The 24,078-nt window shown below is 36.6% G+C and overlaps 1 protein-coding gene across 2 annotated transcripts; it reads left to right on the plus strand.

Annotated features, from left to right (window-relative positions):
- The first annotated feature begins 899 nt into the window (after positions 1 to 899).
- Positions 900 to 19,778, plus strand: LOC122275619 (mediator of RNA polymerase II transcription subunit 33A-like). Of its 2 annotated transcripts, XM_043084747.1 has the most exons (12): positions 901 to 1,407; positions 1,497 to 1,607; positions 2,303 to 2,656; positions 4,152 to 4,468; positions 4,614 to 4,705; positions 4,791 to 5,175; positions 5,348 to 5,558; positions 5,642 to 5,756; positions 10,323 to 10,484; positions 17,193 to 17,853; positions 18,062 to 18,268; positions 18,410 to 19,778. In XM_043084747.1, the coding sequence occupies exons 1-12, from the start codon at positions 1,130 to 1,132 to the stop codon at positions 19,498 to 19,500; spliced, it is 3,984 nt and encodes a 1,327-aa protein (XP_042940681.1). In that variant the 5' UTR covers positions 901 to 1,129; the 3' UTR covers positions 19,501 to 19,778. The 2 variants fall into 2 exon arrangements, with proteins under 2 accessions (XP_042940683.1, XP_042940681.1); XM_043084749.1 differs by lacking the exon at positions 10,323 to 10,484 and having other exon boundaries at positions 900 to 1,407.
- The last annotated feature ends 4,300 nt before the right edge of the window (positions 19,779 to 24,078 follow it).

Genomic DNA, 24,078 nt, shown 5'->3' on the forward strand with positions numbered 1-24,078 from the left:
TTCCTCCCCCTTAACCACTGTATCCCCTTAAGAATATTCCTCCCTCGCCTTGGCCCACCACCAAATGAGAATCGAATTCTGTTATAACTGCCTACTAGTGCAACCAATGCACCCTGCTTCACCCCTTTGCAGAAAGAGAAAAGAGAGAAGAATACAATCAATTTTCTTGTACTATATGCAAGTGGCCATCCTTGCAACAACTTTGCCAGACATGCAGATGATGTGATTAGTTATTACACTTGATGGGCTATGTACTAATCAGCTTGGCCCCCAAGTATAATAATAAGAAAAAATCTAACTGCAAGCATAATTGTGTATTAATATGTGCACTAATTTATTGTTATTGGTCAAAGAGTAGATTTTATTGAAAACAATGCTAATTTAAATTTTAAATATGAAGGAATTAATATTGGTACGCAGATTAGTACGCAACTTTGCTTGTATGTAGTAAAACTCTAATAATAAACCCAACGTGGTCTAAAGCAAAGGAAGTAAACTCCCCTCAGTTCAGGATATAAATGTAAATTGGAAGTTATTCTATCATGTGTTGTGATGTGCGAGTGAAGAAATTTTTCATATGAGAATTTTGAGTTTTAAGATTAAATACTAAAATATTATATTTTAATATTATTATTATTTTAAAATTTAAAAAGTTAAGAAAAAGTTAAATTATTTATTATATTTTATATATAGATTTAAAAAAATTATAATGATGAAATAAAAATTTTATATTTAAAATAAAAAATTCAAATGGCCAAACAGTCCTCCAGAAAGATTATGGGTTGATTACATGTTGCACTAAAACAAGTCTAAATTATTTTACCTATGGCTATGGAAATCGGTGAAGCCGCCGCACCCCCCGCGGGCACCGGGCGCCCGGGGGGGGGGGGGGGGGGGGGGGGGGGGGGGGGGTTAGGTGAGAGAATTGATGAATGACTCACCTAACAGCGCTTAACGATACGTCTGCACCTGGAAGTATTTGTATGAGGGTAGACGCCGCTGTTGGGGGATAATATACTCACTCCTACTTCCTAGCACCCATTCAAAAGGCAAGCGCAAGGTTCAGGCGGGCAGCAGTTCACATTGTGCGATGATGCCGTAGAATCGAGAGAGCGAATCGAGAGAGAGAATGGGTAGCGAGTGCGACTTGGGTGGGTTCGAGCAAGTGGTTTTGGAGACCTTGAAGAGGTGCCAGCAGCAAAATGAAAGCACTCTGGTCTGGGTAATGGAGGTGGCCAAGTGCATTAGGTCATTGGGTGTGGGGCTCCCCTGCCTGGAGTTGGGCCATGTTTTGGTCTCTCAACTCTGTTTCGACGACAACAACTCCTCCCTTTGGAAGTTCGTGGAACTTGCCCTTTCCTCTGGCCTCCTCTACCCTCTTCATGTTCTCTCCCTCCTCACTTCTAGGTCCTCCATTCCACATTTTCCATCTACTCCCTCCCTCCCCCTCTTCTTTCTTTCGTGCTCAACATCTATTTATTTGTTTGTGATTTCAGGGTACTTCCTCATCGTCGGTCTCAACCAAAGGCGTATAGACTCTATCTTGAACTTCTTAGTCGATATGCATTTTCATTTAATCCAGAAAAGGCAGATGCCTGCAAAGAGAAGTAAGTTTCTTAATATTAGATATTTCATCACTGTTTAAATTTGTATACTCTATGTCGTTGATAAGATTATAATGGGAACCATTTTGTTTCTTTTTTCTTTTTTATCTCAACAGTCCTTAATGATAGTTATTCTGGATTTCTTTTTGAAGTGTTGATACTTCATGAACTCCAGGTCAATGTTGGACTGTTTTCTGTATCCGTTTGACAATTATTTTCGCTTTAAAGGCCTTATCTTTATGAACGGAGAAATTTTATATCCTGTGGTACATTTCTTTTATTTCCAGAAGGCTATCTCAAAACTCTGTTGGTTCAGTCCTGAGCTTTAGCTAATCAGCTGATCTTGCTTCGTAACATTAACATATTTTCTTTCTTGTCGTATTTGGATTTTACAGTAAATCATTGAAAGCGATTCAAGTAAACCTATAGTAATATTTGCATTTGCTGAGGAGGTCATTGTCAATTCCTTTGCATAGGCGGCTGTAGCCTTAAAGGATGTGAATGCAGGGGTTTCAAAGATGGATAAAAGCCAGTATGGTTGTGTGGTTGAAAAAAATGGGCAATCATACAGCCGCACTTACGTTTTTTTTTTTGTGATTTGGATAGACTTTGATATTTTTGCAGGAATAGTCACCGCAATCATCAATCACAATATATGAACCAACAAATATTTTAATACATTCTTTCCTATCTTTCAGGATGACAAAATCCATTGATGTTGCTCTTCAACTATCTCAGTTATATGGGCTTCGTGTTCTGGAGCTTGGACAAGCATTTGTGTTGTTCTTTTTCAGTATGATTATTGGTTTGATTGATAGCACATTGGATGATTGGGGTTTACGTATGACACCTACAGACGGACCAAGTTTAGCACTTGGGAGCACAGACCACCATGATATGGACATAGATTTTAAAGGAAGCCGCAATTTCAAAGGAAATGAACATCACGAAAAGATGAGGACTGCAAATTCTTTCATGGCCATAGAGGTTTTGGGAAAACTGACAGAAAGCAGAAAAGCAATTGTCATCCTCCGCCTTGTTCACTTGAACATGTATGCCAGCCATTGTTTGTGTAGTTTCCTTTAATTTGTTTTTGGTAGGGAGTTTTCCATTCCTCCCTGTGAGCTGTCTTTGATGTTATTAGAAGTAAACCATGCATTCTTTTCTAAATAATTGATAGTGCACGTTGCCATGATAGTGCATATTATTAATCATCATATTGCTATTCTTAGCCAAACTCTGATATGATTTCGAGTGGAATAAACATTTTATTGATGATGTGTAACCTCACCAAGTGAGGGTTCTTTGAACCCAACCATAGAGAGTAAACCCCGGATAAATGACCCTACTGAACCATGTAATAGGAAACCCAGGGGAGCTCCTAGTGCGGAATCAAATTCAGGATGTCTCGACTCTTGGGCCTGGAACCCATCCCAAGCCTGCCCTTTGACCACCAGGCTGCACTCTTAAGGGTGGAATAATTTTTATTTCTCAACATATATGTCTGTGATCAGTCTAGGACATGTCTTGCAAAAGTTTGGATTATTTAGATTGAATCCACTGATTGATGGATATTGTCTTTGAAGGAATTGTTTTTTCTCTTGCAGTAGACCATGCTCTTTTTCAAGTTTTTGGCATTGAAATTTTCCTATCTCAGGTTGAATGCTAATGAATAATGCATGACTTCAATTTTGTGTGAACTCAAACTGAAATGATGCTCTCCTTGATGATTCTTGAGTTTTTCCTTTATTTTTGTTGTCCATAAGGGTGGTAATTTTTATCCCCTTGTCATGATACTTATCAATTTTTTTTTTTTTTTATCCCCTTGTCTTCAGCATAAGGATGTTCCTTTGAGGAGATTCTTTGATAATTGAAGCAAGCTTCTTTTCCTATGATGATCCTTACTAAGAATTGGATCTAACAACATAATTTCTGTATTGGGGGCGGGATGGAGGAGAGACGATTGACAGATTTAACCATTATCTAAAAAGTAGCAAGTCAAGAGAGAGGCCAGTGGCTATTCTATCATACACTTAATAAGAGATGGGGAGTCAGAAGGGAGAAGATATTTTTTCTCTTTCACTTTGACTATGTTATTTGCAGTTGTATATGCAATTAGGGGCATATGAAATACATTTTCAATTGTATGTTTGGTTAACTGCATATATGTATGATGCTATCCTACTCTATTTTGTTGATAAGTTAGAAAATTTATTAATCCACATAATTAGGCATAGCCCAAGTACACAGGAAGTATACAAGAGAAAACTCCTAATTACAAAACAAAAGCTGGAAAAACAGCACTAAAGTCGTTTAGACTAGTCCCATCCAATACAATAACCGAAGCCCTAAGCGTATGAAAGGAAAAACCTCTAATCCCTCCCAAAGCAACAATGTATGCTATCCTACTCTCTAAGTGGTCAGGTAAACTTTCATGTGTATTGTTGTGCTCATGCACAAACATAAATATACTTTTTATGCCAGACACGTCTTCATGGAAAAACTGATACATATCATCTCTTTATCTCATTTTCTTTTACTTGAAAGGCCTGTGAATTTCAATGGCCTCCTACAGAGGCTCCAATTTCTTGAAGCTAGTGAATTGGTATCCCCACATCTGAATTCAGCAAATCAATTATTGGCAAAATTATCTGCCAACATCCAGAGAGCGATGGGCTTTCAGTACCAGTTAAACAGGAGCCAGCTTATTGGATTGCTTCTTGATATTGCGTCTTGTAAGCCAGTGTCTTGCTTCCACTCTCAATTTGGTCAGTCTGCTTGTTGGGCTCCTTTTGATATTTACATGGAGAATGCAATGGATGGGAAACAACTCCCTATCAAATCTGCTGTTGATGTGCTTACAGGTTGTCCTCTCTTAGAGCATATGCTGTTCTCTTTTTCATCTCAATTTTCATTAAATGTGTCTGCATGTGCTTGCGCATGTATCACATTTAAAGGAGATACTTATTTTGATAATTTCAAGGAATCAATTATCTTACCTTTCTGCAGAGACAATTAAGACACTCCAAGCATTTAACCAGGCAAGCTGGCAAGAGACCTTCTTGGCACTCTGGCTTTCAGCCCTTCGGCTTGTACAACGAGTTGAGATTGGTCCATGTTAACAGTTCTCACATGAAAAATGAGATATGCTAATCTAATATTGACCATTTTGATTCTTTGTAATAGGAACATGATCCTCTAGAAGGTCCAATCCCACGTCTTGAGGCCCGTCTTTGTGTCCTTTTGTCTATTGTCCCTTTGGCAATCGCTAATGTTTTGGAGGATGAGGCAAAGTTGTGTCACTCTTCTACTGCAGGAGCTACTTTTACTGGATCTGTTGAGTCTGGGTATGGACATAAAATGAATGGAAAGGGCTGTGCTTCAAGGAAAGATGGACTGATTTCCTCTCTTCAGATCCTTGGACACTTTTCTGGCCTCCTATGCCCTCCTGTATCAGTCACTGATGCAGCTAATACTGCAGCTAGAAAAGCAGCTAGTTTCATTACTAATGCCAAGAATCAAAGGGATATTATACGTGGAGGCAGTCTTGTTGATGCTTCTGTAAAAGCAGGTAGTGTGGGGAAGTATATTACTTATTTCTAATCTCAAATTCTTGGTATTTATTATGACATGAATCAATACAGAATTCATACATTAGATATACATGAGTCTTGCTTACTGCATTGTGACTTTGTCGATTGCTGTCTGTAATGTTTTTGCAATTTATTGTTTACGCTTTGTAGGAGGCGACATGAGACACCTCATAGTGGAAGCTTGCATTGCAAGAAATTTAATTGACACGTCAGCATATATTTGGCCCGGTTATGTGTCTGCGTCAATAATCTCATTGTCAGATTCATTATCACTTGACAAATCTCCTTGGTTAATGTTTATGGAAGGAGCGCCATTAAATGGCTCTCTAATAGATTACCTTATCATGAATCCTGCTTCTAGGTATGATAAAAGTTTAGTTTGTTAAATTTGAATGCTACTAAGCCTGGCATTGAATAATTTTCCCTCCATTTTCTCTCCCCAAGTTTAGCAGAGATAGAGAAGTTATTTAGTATAGCATTAAATGGTTCAGAGGAGGAGAAGTCAGCAGCGGCAAAGATTCTATGTGGTGCATCACTTTCTCGTGGATGGAACATTCAGGTAGCTTCACTAGTGATTTTGCAAAAGAATAATGATATTCATTCAACCTTTTTACAACAGTTTAAACAACTAACCAATGTGACACTTCATAAAAAATCCTATTTTTTTTTTTTTTAATTTGAATTTCAATATTTAGAAGACTGCCCTTAGTTTAAAACAGAGTTGTAAAGAGTGTTGTAAAAAAGTAGCGGGTATCATTACTCAATTGTTTGTGTGTTTCATTAACTCAATTGTTTGTATGTTTCATTAACTGCACTTATATAAAAAGTTAGTGTTTCATTGAATTGCTTCTACTTGAGCTTACTGATGCCTAGCCTATTCATGTACAGTACCTTGGAAAACCCTCGCACTAAAAGTCTTTTTCAAAATGTAGTATGAGTGTGTTACGATGATGGAGGCGAGAGTTATGCCTGAAAGTTTCTCTATACCAAATTATATATTTCTTTGTTAGTTATTTTTTATTATTATTAAAGTAGCATTGTCCCTTGATGTGGATTGAATGTATGGATTGTGCTTTGGTATGACAATGGGCACCCTTTCAGTCCTTTCCTTTTTAGAAAAACCATCGATTGGTTGGAGGGAAAGCGAAGAATTTGCTCAATGGATGGAAGTCTTGTGCAACTGACTATGATTTACTGACGTGATTACTCTTTTCTTATTTTCCTGACATAGATTCGTACATTATCAATCTCTAAAAAGCAATGAAAAGAAATCAATCATTAATCTGGTTAGTGGTCTAAACAATTAAACCCATACCTGAGTCCCTATCCTTTTGGGTACAAGAAACAAGAAAACTTGTTCTCAACTCAAAAGAAAATTCCATGTATTCACCTCTCCAAACTGAGGCATAGATATCTCACATGCTCAACTTGTTTAGGATTGTGTGGAAGTTACTTGCGACACCTTTTGTCAAGATGTTTGCAAGTTGGTCTCCAGGCTTCTCACGTCTTCATGCAATTTCCACTTGATAAATTGTGTATCAATCTCAGTATGTTTCATCAGATCACGTTGGACTGGTTTATGAGTAATATTAGTGGCAGTCTTATTATCACATAACAGTCTGATTGAATCTTTATTGTCATATCGCAATTCCTTCAATAATATTCTCAGCCTTTATATCTCGCATCTTCCATTGGCCATTGCTCTAAACTCAACAACTGACTGTTTCTTACTTTGCCAAGTAACCAAATTGCCTCCCTTAGATAGATAATATTCAAAGCTGGACTGTTGGTTTGTGATCAAACCTGCCTAGTCAATATCAATTTAGCCGCCTATCATCAAGTGATCATGTCGATCAAATAGCCATTTACCAGGTAAGGATTCTAAATAGCATAGAATCCCATGAACAGCTTCGATCTTGTGTCTCATCCAGTGACTGATTACATGGACTTAATGCACTCACTGCATGTACATTGTTTGGTCAAGTGTGTGATAAATTGATTAATCTGCCAACCAGTTGCTGATATCTCAATTCCTCCATCAGAGGACCATTACTATCATATCCAAACTTGACATTTTGTTGAACTGGATTGTCAACAGCTTTACATCCCAGCATTCATGTTTCCTTAAGGAGATCAAATATACCTTTCTGTTGAGAAATAAAGATGTTATGCCTTGATCTAAGTACTTCAAACTTCCCCGGACTTTTATTTAAAATTCATGTGCCAGGGATTACTTTGGTCTCTATATTTCCTCGTCATAATTTATTGTCAGCACTATTTCATCCACATATGCAATAAGATTAGTTACCTATCCTTGTGGAGATTGCTTAATAAGTAGTGCATGGTCAGCCTGACTGTTTGTAACTAAATCTCTGCTTAGTTTGGGAAAGCCATTCAAACCATGCCCTAGGAGATTTGTTTGAGCCATAAAATGCATTCTTAGGCTTTCATACTTTTCCACCAGAAGCTGGCAATTCAAGACCAGGGGGAATTTCCATGTATGCTTCCCTTCAATGTCTCCATGGAGGAATGCACTCTCTACCCCAATTGGTGTAGAGGCCAATCTAGATTTTCTGCCAATGACATAAGAACTTAAACAGGGTTTATCTTCGACACTTTTGCAAACCAGTGTTTTCAAAAGCTAAGTGCTTTGCTTTACTAAAAGTGAAACGCATTTCAGAAAGCACTATTTTAATGCGCATTTTACACTTTAGTGGTGAGCTTTAAGCACAGAATACGTGCTGTGTTACATTTTAATGAAAAAAAAGCTCCTGTCAATACTTAAGCACATGACTCTATAGCCAGGCACCAAAAGGAATAACTATATAGCACATGGGATTATAAAATAAATCAGGTGATTATATAATCTAGGATTGCATTCTATTGGAGTATTTTTTAGTAGAGAAATGTTACTTATCATACCCACACCACACACCAACATGTGATTTGCCATTTTTCTCCTTCTATTTAAATACACATTTACACATCAATATGTGTGTGTTTAAATAGAATAACAAAAATGACAAATCACATGGTGGTGTGTGGTGTAGGGGATGATAAGTAGAATTTTTCTTTTTTAGTATACCCCAACTTTTTTGGTGTAGCGTTTGGCATTGCCTTTTATATGTATTTTGAATTTTTGATTCAACTATATACTTTATTTTGGTTATGGCTATCAAATTAAATATATAAATTTTTATGTTTAAAACTTATATAATTAGTCAATCACTAGTTGTCACATGGCATAATACTTAAAACCCTTTTTATTGTATTTTATCATTTTTAAAAAAAATTGTGCTTTTGCTCAAGCGTGCGCTTTGTGCCCAGGCTCCAAGCGGTTTGTGCACTCAAGTGCGCCTAGCGCTTTTACAGTATTGGTGCGAATATCTCTTCATAGTCAATGCCATAGGTCTATGAGAAGCCCTTTGCGGCCAATCTGGCTTTTCATCTTTCTGTTGTCCCATTTGCTGTATGCTTTATTGTAAACATCCAGGTGTGTTCAACAATCCTTTCTCCATTAGGAGAGTCAACTAAGGCCTCATTTGGTTACATAAATGAGATGAGATGAGATAAAAGTTTGAAAGTTGAATAAAATATTGTTAGAATATAATTTTTTAATATTATTTTGAGATTGAAAAAGATGAGTTGTTTATTATATTTTGTGTGGAAGTTTGGAAAAGTTTTAATGATTAAGGTTCTTGTTGTGCATTCCCTTTATCTCTTCATGATCATATTCAGACCATAGTCCTCCCAAGAACTCATAAATATGCCCATCTTCGACGTATTTCTGAGAAATCTGCAGCATCCGAGATTCCGAGCACTCTTAGCTTTAAACTTTTGAAAGTTTGCTAATTCCTGCCACATACCACAAAGTTTATGGAAGTAGGTGTCAACCAACCAATCACCATGGGAAGTGCCTAAATTTAACATTTCAAGTCTTTAACCTACATTGCATTTCCCATTTCGGAGTAAGTTTGAGCTAATGCTTCCCAAATCTCATTTGCAGTCCAATGGAATAAATATCCCCGACTGATCTCTGGTTGCATTGAGTGCACCAACCAAGACATAATTGTGGAGTTCTCTGCCTCCCGTTTGTTTGTAATATGTGGGATTGGTCTCTAAGAGGGCTCTTTGATACTTCCATTCAGATAACTCATTTTTCCTTTGCTTCGAATAAACGTTAATGCGTATTGAGACAGTGTACCAAGTCAAATAGTTGAGGCTGTCCCAACTTCACTGTTGTAATTTGGGGATTTGGGTTCTCATTCAAGGAGGTCATCTGACTCTCTACCTTTTGTGAGTTTAAGAGGTCTGACCAACTTTGGCATTGCCTAATCAACCATGCAACTATATTTCCACAATGGGGCTCAATAGATATTAAGGAGCAATAACCAAACCATGAAGTATTATTCGGAATCAATTGAGCAGTATGAGTAACTGAATAAACATGTTGTTTTCCTCTTTTTCTGCTAAACTGCAGGTAGTTTGGTGTGAACTCATTAACGAATAACACGGGGCAATCAGTAGGAATGCTGGCACCACCCCCATTGTTGGCACAATTTGGCCCTGGGTGGCCCTAGCCCTGGCGAATGGCGAGCTAGTTGGTGGTTGCCTGACCCTACTCTTAACTTTTTTAAAAAATATATTGACTGCATGCATTTTTGGATGGAAAAGCTAGTGGAGGAACTGCATCCTCACTGAAGCAGGGAAAATAGGGTTCTTCTACAAAGATAAATTGCATAGGGAGGTAATCTCAAGTAGGCCAAAGCACAAGGGGTGCTGGATGAAAAATCCTTGGCTTAGGGCTACCGTAACTCTTTGCCACACCCTCACCCAAAGCCAATCCCACACTCTAGGAAATTTAAAATACCACATTCACAGTTCCTACCTGAAATCCAGTAGGTGTCTTTAGTACTTCTTTCTTTTTTAATGCTCAACACAAGGACCAATGACATTAGGTTTTAATTTTAGTTCCCATTAAGTCCGCATTTCTTGATTTGTAGATTTTTTTTTTGTGCATGTTTAGGACCTAAGGTATTTGATCCCCTTGCCCTCCTCCGATTTTTTGAGGAGGGATAACTATGTATCTGCTCTTGAAAATCACTTTTATTTTCCTTTCTGGCAGGAACATGTGGTGCGGTTTGTGGTCAAGCTTCTTTCTCCTCCAATTCCTCCTAGTCATACTGGACCAGGGAGTCACTTAGTTGATTATATGTCCATGTTAAATGCTCTTCTTTTTGGAGCTTCCTCTATTGATACTGTTCATATTCTTTCTTTGCATGGTGTGGTAAGTAATTTTATATTTCTTTTTCCTCGTCTTAGGATGTAGAGTTTCATATGCCTTTTAGGATGTTGCTGTTATAGACTCAATTTGACTTATGTACCTCTCAAAATTTGCAACCATGATGTTGGTTCATAACAAGTTGGCTATTATTGGCTAGTCATAACATTGAAAAAGTCTTAGGCCTTGTTTGGATACCTATCTCAACCTATCTCATTTCATCTCATCTCATCTCATTTTCTTTTCAAACATCACTTAAATACAAATATTTTTCAATTTCAAATCTTCAACCTTTTTATCTAATCATTACTTAATCATTACAAATTTTTCAAACTTCCAAACAAAACACAAAAAACAATTCAAAATTTTCAAAATAAAAATTATATTTTAACAATATTTTAACTTCATAATATTTTTATTCAACTTTTTGTCTCTTTTCTCAAAACCTAATAAAACATCTTAACTCAAACCATTTCACTACTATTCACAAACCATTTTACTACTATTCATATATTTTTCATCTCAACATCCAAAAAAGGCCTTAAAAGAAAGCTAGGGATTTTGATTTTCCTTATTCATACAAAGGTTATGGGTTGCCAATCAACTTGGTTGAGGTGGTGTTTTGTATTACTCGTTGGGAATTTTAATTGCTTTTCAACATTTTGAGATATCTAATGGCAACCATAGGTGTTAAACTTATTATTTAAAACATCAATCTGTTTATGGATAGATTTAAAGTTTGTTGGCAATATCCTTGGTGTACTTTACATATTGGCCACATTAATGATTATTAGAGGCATTATTGTAACAAGTATAACTCATGAGGGTATAATTGTTAATTATATGTTTAGTATATATAGTGGAACAGTAATGAATAAACACAAGTTTGAATAAATGCTTTTCCCTCTTGTTTGTGTTCTCTCAATGTTTTACAACATGGTATCAAAGAGTGCTTTCTAGATTGTTGCTGATTCCACTTGATTTTGCCCTTGTTTGTTTGCATATATGAAAAGAAAAAGGAAAAGAAGAAAATCGAGTCGCTTTCGGGTGGTGGTTGTTTGACGACATTATGTCGTCAGTTGTCAGTTGGTAGGGTCTAGTTGTGGTTGCCAGCCCTTTTTGTGGTGGTTGGTGGTGTGGTGGTGCTGTTGGGTGTGGCCGGAACGGACTTTTTTGGCGCAACACTCGGGTTTACATTGTTTCCGGTGTTTTCCAGCATCGTATCTGGTATTGGTTATTTGATTTGAGCTCACCATCGTCTTCTGTATCTTCAGGTGACTTTCTCGCCGTTGGAGTGTCATGGTGTTTACGAACTTAATGGCTGGAAGGGAGAAGGGTTAAACGGGGAGTTTTGGATTAAATGAAATGGGGAGTTTAGGGGAAATAAGTGAAACAGTGCGTTTTGTGTTAAAAAATTTGATATAGTGTTGTGTTTTATGTTTTGATTGTGGTGTTTTAGAGTAAGTGAAACGGTGTGTTGAAGAGGGAGATCTGATGTAGCGTGCGTTTTATGTTGTGAGTAGCTGTGTTTTATAAGTTTCTTTGTAGATCGTTTGGTATAAAAGGGAAGAAGAGTTCTATAAGGAAATCATCTGAACACTTAGAAGAATTCTGTAAAGTGGAGGTTGAGATTTCTTCGATAACTCTTTCCAAGAATAAAGATTGGTTCTTGGGTTTCTTTTTTATTGGCATTGGGTATCCAGGAATAGCGTCCCGACTAATCCCAGGGGTGCAAAGCCCTCGGCAAGGAGTTTCTCGCAAGTGCACCTTTGGTAATTTAAGGGGAAAATCTCCCAGTCTCATGACCCTTAGAAATTGTTTGCACCCAAGTGGATTTGAACCTTAAACCTGGGGGGAGCATACTGTTGACTTTTTGCTCCTTTAATTAAGTCCCATACGGGTGGGAAGTGAAGGAGGAGCAGATTTGCAAGCCTATATAAGGAGGCTTGGGTTCCTTAGTTTAAGTGCACCAGTTAAATACTTAACTAGTAACTTTTGACTCTAGTTAAATTCTTCTGTTGTCTGTTTTTGTAAAATGGAAAGAGGTGTGAGTTAAAGTTTTGCTAGTGGGGAAAGCTTTGTGGGTGTGTTTGGGGTGAGGAGAAAAATTGTGTGATTGTAATAATTTTTCACATAGTGGATTTTCTTCCCTGGGTTTGGTGGTTTTTCTCCTGTTTAGGAGTTTCCACGTAAATATCTTGTGTTGTTATTATTTCTTTATTTTTCTTGTCATGCCTGCAAATGGTAGATCGTAGGGGGAGTGAATTTGGGAGGTCTAAATTCCCAACACATACCCTCAAGCCCAAGGCCTTAACCACTTGTGCCAACCCCTAGGAGTTTTCTTGGGTTTCTTGAATCATTTTCTTGATTTCGTCTTGAATTTCGATTGTTGGTCCTGCAGTTTGTATGTAGAGTGGTTCATCATTTACAATTGGTATTAGATAGGATTGATCCTCTGAAGGCTGAAGTCACGTGTGGAGTAGCTTTGAAGTTACAACATGAAGGGGCTTACAAACAACTAGAAGTTCATCAGCAGGCCATTCATGGCATCACTGAAAGGTTAGATGGGTTAAATGATATGCTTCGAACACTAGTAGAAAGTAGACAATGTGATTTTGCTGGAGGAGGAATAAGTGAGCCTAGAGGGGTATATGAAGAGAGGAATATCTTGCCTAGAGGAGTACGGTTGGATTTTCCTCACTTTGAAGGAAATAATCCAACTGGGTGGATTTTCGAAGCCACCCAGTACTTTGAGTTTCATTAGACTCCCCCTAATCAGAAACTTTTATGAGCCTCTTACCATATGGAGGGTAAGGCCCTAATATGGTATCAAGATGCCTTGGATGGGGGTCAATTTAAGAGTTGGGAGTCATTTGTGAAATGTCTACAAGTTAGATTTGGGCCAACAACTTATGATGACCCAATGGAGGCATGACTCGTTTGAAGCAAACTTCGTTTGTATCCTCTTATAAGGCTCAATTTGAGGTATTATCGAATAGGTTGAAAGGGCTCTCAGAAAGGTACAAACTCAACTGTTTTTTAAGTGGATTAAAGGATGAGATTCGCTTGCCAGTGTGAATTCTCAATCCTATCAATCTTAGTGCTGCTTTTGGATTGGCAAAAATCCAAGAAGAGTATGTGTTGACATCAAGAAAGTCTTGGAGGCAAGTTGGAAGTAATATGGAGAAGGTCTTTTGAACCAAGTACTGAAGTTACTAGGGGATGGAAGAATAGTGTTCCAATTAAGAAGGTGCTTTCTTCACAGATGGATGAGAAGAGGAAGAAAGGTCTTTGTTACCATTGTGATGAAAAATGGAATCCATCTCATGTTTGCAAGAATCCTAAAGTTTATTTCTTGTAACTTGAGGATTTCGTGGAGATTGAATTATAGCAGGATGAATATGGGGAGACTGTGCAAATTGATAATGAAGATCAGAAACAGGTTGGGGAAGATTTGGAGATTTCGATTAATGCTATATCTGGTTTCCCTAGTAACAATTCAATGAGGTTACTTCAGAAAATTGGATCTTTTACAGTGGAAATTTTGGTTAACTCACAACTTCCTGGATCCTTTGGTTGTGGAAGCAACTAAACTAAGGGCTGGTTTGGATGTTGAGTTGAGTTGAGTTGAGATGAAAGTTAAATAAAATGTTATTAGAATATTATTTTTTAATATTATTATTATTATTTTGGGATTTGAAAAAGTTGAATTTTTCATTATATTTTGTGTTGGAAGTTGGAAAAGTTGTAATCATTAGATGAGATGATAATGAGAATAAGGTAACCCACAATCGTTTAAGATTAATGAAATCTAGATTTCAAGCCGGATCCGGTACAAGGCCATCGTACCGGTACATATCTAGTTAGTTCTGGTTTGGATTGGATATTGGTTTGTTTTGATCTGATACATTCTGGTTTGGGCCAATACAAGCCAATTCCTACCGATACAGACTGGTTCAAAGCCGATATTTAGTTATTTTCACTGATATTTGCTGTTACTCCACTGGTACAAGCTGAAATCCAGTCATTCAAGTCTGTCTCTCGTGTACTTTCCACATATTTCTCACAACTTCAACTCGGTTTATACTTTTCAGATTGTGTTCTTCAGTTTTCATCCATATTTCACATCTTGTATTGGTTTGCTACCTTTGGGTGTTGGATTGTGTTGTATTTTTCAGCCTCCATATCTACTAAATTTGATTCGTTGTCTCTTACATCAAGCTTTAATGTGCCTATGACCATGGTAAAATTGAATGAAAAGAACTATGTGCTTTGGTCAAAATCTAATGAAGTGTTTTTGAAGGGCAAGGGTCTTCATAGCCACTTGGTTGATAAAAAACTTGACTAAACTAGTCCCACATTTACTCAACGGGAACAAAAAGATGCTCAAATCTTGTCCTTGATGTTGTCTAGCATTGAGCCTAATAGTTGTTCTAGTTTGATGCATCTCAACAGTATTCAAGCAGTGTGGGGGCATCTCAATCATATGTATTCAAGTGTTGGGAAGATGACCCGCATTTATGAGTTGTGTAAGCAATTCTTTGGGTTGGAACAAGGCATTTTGGGTCTTGAAGAATACTATACTCAAGTGATGAGTATATGTAAAGAGTTCTAAATGTATTAGCCTATTACTTCTGATGTTTCACGAATGCAACAACAACGTGAAGACTTCAATGTTGTTTGGTTCTTTATTGGCTTGAAGCTAGAATATGAGTCTGTTTGTTCCCAAATTTTGGTTAGTCCATAGCTTCCCTCATTTCTTGATATATTCTCTTGGCTTCAACGAGCCATGTTGTCTTGACTTCAGTTGTCTTCTGATCAGAGTGGTGAGAGATCTACTTTAGTTGTCTCTTATTGGAGTGACAGTGTTCCTCCTGTCGGACGTGGAGTTCTTGATGGTAGAGGTGCATGTGGGGGTCGTCGCACTCAAGGTCGTGAATCTCATGAGTGCACCCATTGTGGTTGTAGTAATCGGTAAGTAGACTATTGTTGGGATTTACATTGTAGACCATCTGGGTATGCTTATCAGACCATTTGTCAAGATGCTACCTCACCTTCAGCTAGCTCCAACCCACCTCCATATTCAAATATGATTGCCATACTGAGTAACACTCTTTGGTGATTTCACAATATCTCAATTAGATAAGGAATAAGACAAACCAGTCATATGTTCATTAGCTCTGATTCTATGTCCTTGTTGTTTGTTTTATATGCTCCTGGCTTTCCCTCTATATGTTGTCCATTAGTAAGAATACTGGAAATCTCCAATGTTCAATGAGTTTTTGCCCCTCTTTATGTTTCTTTCAAGATCTCAAGATGAGGAAGAAGATTGGTAGGGGGACATGAAGTTGGTGGCCTGTATTATCTTGGTTTCAAGCATTCACCCACTTGAGCTCTCACATCCTCATCATCATTTGCTTTTGAATGGCACTGTTGCCTTGGTCACCCTTCTATTTTCCTTTTGAAATGCCAGATTAGGAATCTTGGCAATGTATCTTCCTTTCATTGTGAAGCGTATCAACTTAGCAAATACCATCATGTGTCTTTTATAACTCAGAATATCGTGTTGATGCTTGTTGTGTTCACCATGAGATTCTCATATAGTCGTTAATGGTAGTATCAATTATTTGGTTTCATGCTATGCAAATACTCAGCTCCTGTCATCTTGATGATTCCTCAATCCCTAAGTTCTTGGTGCATTCATAAGGTTTGACTATTTGTTTTGATTTAACCATTTATCTAGAAGCCACTTCCTTTCCTTTGCTTAGGGCCTGGCTGTGTGAAAAGTCCCAAGTATTGGCTTAGAAAATACGATGGAAAATTGGCTGAACATTTTGTATCTGCATTTTGATCATGCTTTGTACCATATGAAAGACCTCTTATAAGTGGCAGCGAAGGCAGCTGCCAACCATTTGCTTCTTATCTCTCTTCCTTTTTACTTCTTAGATGACATATTAATGTAATAATAACCTTCTTTGCTGTTGCTTAGAGTATCATGCTGTTAGTGTCTTTTACAATTTTGCACCCCGTCTCCCTACAACCTTTTTCCCCTCAGCCCCTTCCTACTGCTTTCTATTTTAACGAAGCTCTAAACCATAATCTTCCATGATTGCAATTGCTAACCCTGAAGATCATGGTTCTTCTTGATCTTTTGGTCTTTCAGTTAAGAACAGTCAATCCCTTAAAGAGTGGGTAAAGTTACTTGAGTATCAATGTTGCTAATCTTTTGCACGTTGTGGAAGTTATGACATTAATTTTACAAAAATCATGGGGGATTCTTTCCTTATATGCATAATACTTCAGACTATTTGAAGAGTTTTATGTGGTCCCGTCATCTTAGCCAATACTCAACAATTTTCAATTAACATCATGTCCTCTGAGTGATACTCTGAGAAATATAGAAGATTTTCATTCTGACCACTATATATTTAACATAAATCGCATTGCAAAAGTGGGTTAGTTGAACAGGGATATGGTCAACACAGTTACTTTTTGGGTTGGCTTGAGGGCTGACTTAAAAATGAACCATGATTTGAACTTTTGTCGATAGATACTCTGAAGTTGGTTTTTGGATGGTTTCCCTATTTATCGACCATCTATGGCAATACTGTTGGAAGACATACTTGTGTCCATTACACATAATTTCATTTGTATTTGACTCTGACATGTTGATATATACATTCTAATTAATGCAACATGTTTCTGTTTCTACAGGTCCCTGAAGTTGCTGCTTCATTAATGCCACTTTGTGAGGTCTTTGGGTCACTAAAACCTGCATCAAGTAACAAATCAAGCAAGGATGATGAGCCCTCAATTTACATGGTTTTTTCTTTTGCATTTCTGTATCTTCTTCGTCTGTGGAAATTCTACAGGCCCCCTCTTGAGCAATGCATTTCGGAGCGGGGGGCAGCAGTTCGAGGTGAGCTCACTTTGGAGTATCTTCTGTTATTACGCAATCGCAGCATTGCCTCTTGTCAGGTTGAAACATACAGCAATCCAAACCAGTCTGAGCCAGCATCAGGAAAGCCTATATATATTGATTCTTATCCAAAATTACGAGCCTGGTATTGTCAAAACAAATCTTGTATAGCCTCCACACTTGCTGGCCTCTCTAGTGGAAATCCTGTTCACCAAGTTGCTAATAAGATCTTAAGTATGATTTACTGGAAAATGACAAAAAGTGCTGCCTCATCCAGTAACTCTTCAACACCAACTAGCAATAGTGCATGTGGGTCTCCCGGAAGTACTGGAGAAGATGCTTACCAGAGACCTGTGCTCCCTGCTTGGGAGGTGTTGGAAGCCATTCCTTTTGTTCTTGAGGCAATTTTAACTGCTTGTGCCCATGGAAGACTTTCACCTCGGGATTTGACTACAGGTCAAATGCTAACTTGTCAGCCGAGGTTCAATGTTTGTGTGTGTTTTCCTTTTCTTGTTTATCCTTCTTTCAAGTTTTGGAACATTTTTTCTGGTTCTTTTATCTGCAGATATCAGATGAGAGTGTCTATTGAAATTAAAAGTTCAGGGACGTATTTTGCACCTTCTCATCATCAGCATTTATCTTACTGGCCCTTGAATGTTTGCAGGCCTAAGAGACCTAGTCGATTTTCTGCCTGCATCACTTGCTGCAATTGTTAGTTACTTCTCTGCAGAAGTTACTCGTGGCATATGGAAACCAGTTGCAATGAATGGAAAGGATTGGCCCAGTCCAGCAGCAATCCTTCCGTCAATGGAGTCTGAAATAAAAGCAATACTTGCTGCTGTGGGTGTTGATGCTCCGAGCTGTTATACTGGTAGATTCCGCCTCTTTATTTGTATTTGTCTGCTTTATCATATAAATAGCTCCAATATTCTAGCTTACAGATGGCTATTGGACGCAGAAATTTTTTCTTGAAACTTCTGCAGTTCAGTTGCTAATTCTTCTTGTGCTATAGGGAATTCACCTATAATGCTTCCCCTACCAATGGCGGCCCTTGTCAGTTTAACCATTACTTTTAAGCTCGACAAGAGTCTGGAGTACGTCCATTCAGTTGCTGGGCTGGCCTTGGAGCACTGTGCATCTGGTTGTCCTTGGCCTAGCATGCACATAATTGGATCTCTATGGGCTCAAAAGATTCGACGCTGGCATAATTTCATTGTTGTATCATCATCCCGCTCTATATTCAGGCAAAACAAAGAAGCTGTTGCCCAGCTCCTGAGAAGTTGCTTCACTTCATTCCTTGGATCGCTCAACATATCAACTTCTTCATTGAGTAACCAAAGTAGTGTGAATGGTCTGTTGGGCAGCACTATCTCTGTGGGTGGTGGTGGTCCTTCTGTTGCACCTGGATTTCTGTTCCTGCGCTCTTGTCGAACAATACACAATGTCCACTATGTAAGTGACGTTATTGTAGGGCTCATAGCAGAGTATGCAAGGAATTTAGCTTCCAGATGGGCAAGCTCGGACTCCCCTCGTTTGAAGTCTAGTCAAACATCATTATCCATTGCCTCTGTTAGGGCAAGGGAGGTGGCAACGCTCGGTGCAAGCCTTCTATGTGTGACAGGTGGGGTCCAGCTAGTCCAAGAACTCTTCAGAAACACCATTCCGACATGGCTGATATCGTCAAGGAAACAGGAACTTCATGTGAGTGCGGTGCCCCGTATAGTAGAGGGGTATGCCATGGCATATCTGTTGATATTGTCCGGGGCCATTATATGGGGTGTGGAGGCGAAACTGACAACATGTGCATTCTCTAGAAGGGCCCGCGCGGTTGGCGTCCATATGGACTTTTTGGCTGGGGTATTGGAGGGAAACATATCACTTGGCTGTGATCCCGCCACTTGGAAAGCTTATCTCTCTTGTTTAGTTGGTTTAATGGTGCGTTTCGCTCCGGCATGGATTCAAGAAGTGAAGTTGGAGACATTGAGGAAATTGGCCTGTGGATTGAGAGGATGGCATGAATGTGAGCTCGCTGTTTCTCTGCTTGAAAGAGGTGGAACTGCAGCTGTAGGATCTGTTGCCGAGTTATTGAATGTAATTAGTTGAATTTCGATTAGGAATGTAGGATTTGTTGAAAAGTTATGAATGCAATGTACAGGGCACCCCATGGCAACAAGTACCATACAAGGACAAGATACTGAAAGCCGAGAGGTTTGCATCTGTCAAGCGGCTTTGTCAAAGCGGTATCTTATGCTTGAATATAGGTTTTGCTGAACTCCGTAACCTTAAGGCAAGAATGGTGTTTTCACGACCATTGCCTAGAAATGCTCTTTGCACAAACATCAGATATTGCCAATGGAAAGCTTTTAGTTGTGTTTGAGTCATGTCTACGGACTTAGATCTATAATACATGCTCTAGAAACGTTGCTAAATCATCTCGTCTTCCCTTCAAATATCAATGTGGTGTTAAATGTTTTAAAATGAAACTTTAATTTCCAAAACAGATCTTCGACAATCTATGTTTTATAATAATGAATCTAATAAAATAACATAAGATTGAAAACGTATGTCTTCTTTTGATAATTTGACAAAGAGCCAACGTGATTACAAGAGAAGGATTACTCTCAACAACTTTATTTTTGAGTGTCACCAGATGGCTAAAGGCAGAATTATATTGTAAGTAATAACCTCTTAACTCTCTTGATACTTAGATTTCCCGACTATCATTATATCTAGAGGTATTTGTGTTGTACTATAACTCATTAACTAGTTGATTTAATTAGGCTAATATAAACCTATAGAAGTATAGTGTGTGAGACGCCTTATAAAATTAAAATTTTTACCCCCCCCCCAAATACACAAATCATTTTTTTTCAAAACACTTATGGGTTTATGACATGAAAGCTATCCATGTGCATGTTTAATTTTGGAAAAACCTTATTAGTCCAAAATACATTATCAGTTCCATAATATCAATGTCAAATTAGTTATTAACGTGAATGTCGATCCTCTATTATAGAATCAACCAAATTCATTCCATGTGTTATAACACTTGTAACTTAATTCAACATGATCTTTAATAAGAACAATTAAGGCTGATACTGTAATGCCTTGGGTTCCAATTCTTTTTTATTTCAGATATCATATTGTCCTCATTCATACACAACATTCAATATACATATAAAGTGGAAATACAAGACCACAAAAATAATCATAATAAATATCTCTTAATGTCTAGTAAGAAAGTACTTAGCATATTAATGAGCTTGTTAGCATATTCACGTCATGGGTTTAGGCATAAAATCCATCTTTTAAACATGTTTTTTGAAGTACAATTATGAACGCAATATTGATATATTATATGGATATTATTTGTTTATGTATCATCTCCTTTACACTTAATTAAGTATTTAAAATTTCATTAAATACTCATTATATTGGAGGAAAATACTATGAGGAGTTCTTGCAATACATTTTTAGTGACTTGGCTATAAAGTCGACAATTCTAAGTTCTAATATAAATTTCCTACATCATATAGCATATACTGTGGCCTTAAAATATACTAAAAACTCAGCCTCTATTACACATGAAGCAGTAACATATCTGCTTCATATTTTTCCATAAAATACCTTTATTAGATAGCAAAACATCATTACTATGTTTTCTATCATTAGAATAATCACATAAAAATAGAATTTGAATATCCAGTTACCTTAAGAGTATTGGCTATTCTAAAGGCAACAATATAGTTTTTAATTTCTATCAAATAATATAGCAATTTTTTTGTTTTTGTTTTATTTTTTGTTTTTTGTTTTTTATTTTTTTGTTTTTTTACAGTTTATGGGTTAAATACCATTTAGTTACTTTGGTAAAAACTAAGGATGCCAACTGTAAAACTGATGTTTGGCCTCATACAAGTTTGAGTAATCATTAAACTCTTTATAACTAACACATATATAAACTCTTTAACAACCTAATCAATTCAGGATACTACAAAATTACCAAGCACGTCACTTTTTGTTTTTCAATATATCTATTAACAATTTCTCATACAAAGCCTCTCAGAAAGCTGTATGTAACTTCACTGAAACAATCTTAATAGTCATCATCTTGGTATGAAAAAATCAAATCTAATCACAAAGGATGTCTCACTCATAAGTTTCATCTCATAGCATTAATGTTGTATTACAAACCATGATTCCTATTGGCAAAAATGTCATCTGCATACAGGACAATAAATACAAACCTATTTCCACTAACCTTCAGGTATTTACATTAACAATAATTATTTTCTTTGAACCCAAAGGTGGTGTTCATATTATCAAACTTTGGATGCAATTTTAAAAAACTTTTACCTTTTCTAAGTAGCCTTTTGGATGTTTCTTGTGGACCTCATAGTCCAAATTTTTACTCTATAATTGTTTTCATATCTATTTGATGTAACTCTAAATCATAATGAGCTAATAATGGTATAGGGATCTTGAATGAGTTTGTTTAGGTTTATTAGAAAATCCATTTTTTACTAATCAATGCTTAGTTCTAAGTGAAACCTTTGATTATAAATCTAACTTTCTATTATTCAACACCACTTTTAAAGTCAGGATGTTGTCTCTAAGACCAATTTACATTCAATTTTTTACACTTTTAAATAATCTGACGAAATTACAGACTTTATGTTGATTCATAGATTTCAATCAATCTTTTATGCATTGATCTTTTATAGAATCACTTCATTTCGTAACTTGTGAAAACATAAGTGGATATTTATTTGTTTCAATGTCAACATCTAATTTTGAAAACACACAACATAGTCTAACTAAATAGTAAATCAAGAAGATTGCATGAGTTTAATTGTTCTGGTGTTTTCATGGCCAATTCTTCAACGGTATTTCTCTTATGAGATGGATGATCATTTGCTTATTTTTGTAAATGAATTACAAGCTTTTTAAAAAATACAGGATTGTACTTCCCCAACAATCACATCTTTAGTTTTTATACTCCCATTGATTTTGCCATTAAGCAATTCGACTTTTTCAATTTCCTCAATAATCAAATTATGATTAAAACAATACAATCTATATCATTTGGATCTCACTGAGTAATCAATAATGTACCCATTAACTGTTATAGGATCCAACTCTTTTCATTTGAGTTGTAAAGTCTTACTTTAATTTGACTATCCATATATTTATATGCCTTATATCGGGTATCATATTAGTTTACAACTCAAAATGAGTCTTTTAAGACTACCTTACTAGGAATACGGTCTACGATATACACCATTGTTTTTAATAGTTTTACTATACATTTTAAAAAAATTTAAGGAAATAGCTCAGAGTTATAGTCCGACTTATAATACTTTTCATGGTACTCACCCTTTTAATCCAATATGATGATTTTCACATTTCTCTCAAGCTGTCTTTTCTCCACATGAGACGTACCTCAAGAATTGTAAATGACTTGAAACTTCTCATGTAGCAGTCAATTATATTCATACCATGAAAGTCATCTATGAAAGTAATAAGATATATTCATTAAAACATTACATGGAGAAAGGTCTACTTGTATCTATATGCATTATCTCAATACACTCCTTATCCCTTGTGGTATCTTTTCATGATATGTTTGATTTGCTTTCCTTGAGTGCAAATCCACACACACCTTGAGATTAGAAAACCTAAATGCAAAAAATATTTTACTTATTAATTTCTACAACTTTTCTCTAGAGATATACCCCCAAACTTTTATATCACAACTCATAGGTGCTTTTCTTTAGTCATGTTTCAAATTTCTATGTCACAAGCTATAAAAGCTTTTTATAAATCATATTACTTTTGGTTCCAGTACATGCCTCATGAGTGTAACACGTTTTAACAAAAGTAATATGAATGCATGACAAATAAAATTTTATTAGAAAGAAAAAGGGAACCAACATGAATGACATTTTGAAACAAGTTGAAATATGAACATTTGCAATCAGGTTCAGCAACAAAAGATAGGTATAAACAGTTATAAGATTTGGTTTGAAACTTTCATGGACAAAAGGCTTAATCTTACACTCAAATCAAGTCTTAACTTTAGGCCATTAAACTTTCATGTGTCCTTGTTTCTTTCAAGAGTGCAATTAACACCATTCTTACACTTTGGTGACCCTCATTTCTTTTATATGCCAAAAGATACAATATCTTTTCAACTTCTTGGGTGACAAGTTAGCAAAATAAATTTGTTTCAATTTAACAACCATGCGACCAACTCATTCATGTGATTATTTTGACTGAAATAATATTACTTCTGGAATAGACTATTTTGAACTTGAGATATACTACAGAAGTAAAAGGATTTCACCATTTGCATTTCTAAGATTCAAAGTTTGAGATGTAGTAACTATTTCCATCTTCCTAAACATCGTATCTTTCTGGCTTTTACCACTATTTTCAACAATGGTTTGTTTTAGAATTAAGAAATAATAAATAGGGTCTAGGACTTTAGTGGTGAATCTTACACGCTCATCTTGATCTCAAACTACCGCCACTCAATATAGGAAGCCTTATATATGTAATGATACTTGTATACTTACTGTAAGAAAAGATATTTTGATCACATTAATATTTTGAGTTCAACATTTATAGATAGTAATAGAATTTAACTTATTATGGACGAACTTGTAGTGTCATTGAGATCCC

The sequence above is a fragment of the Carya illinoinensis genome, chromosome 9 (assembly GCF_018687715.1).
Source record: "Carya illinoinensis cultivar Pawnee chromosome 9, C.illinoinensisPawnee_v1, whole genome shotgun sequence".
Taxonomy (NCBI): domain Eukaryota; kingdom Viridiplantae; phylum Streptophyta; class Magnoliopsida; order Fagales; family Juglandaceae; genus Carya; species Carya illinoinensis.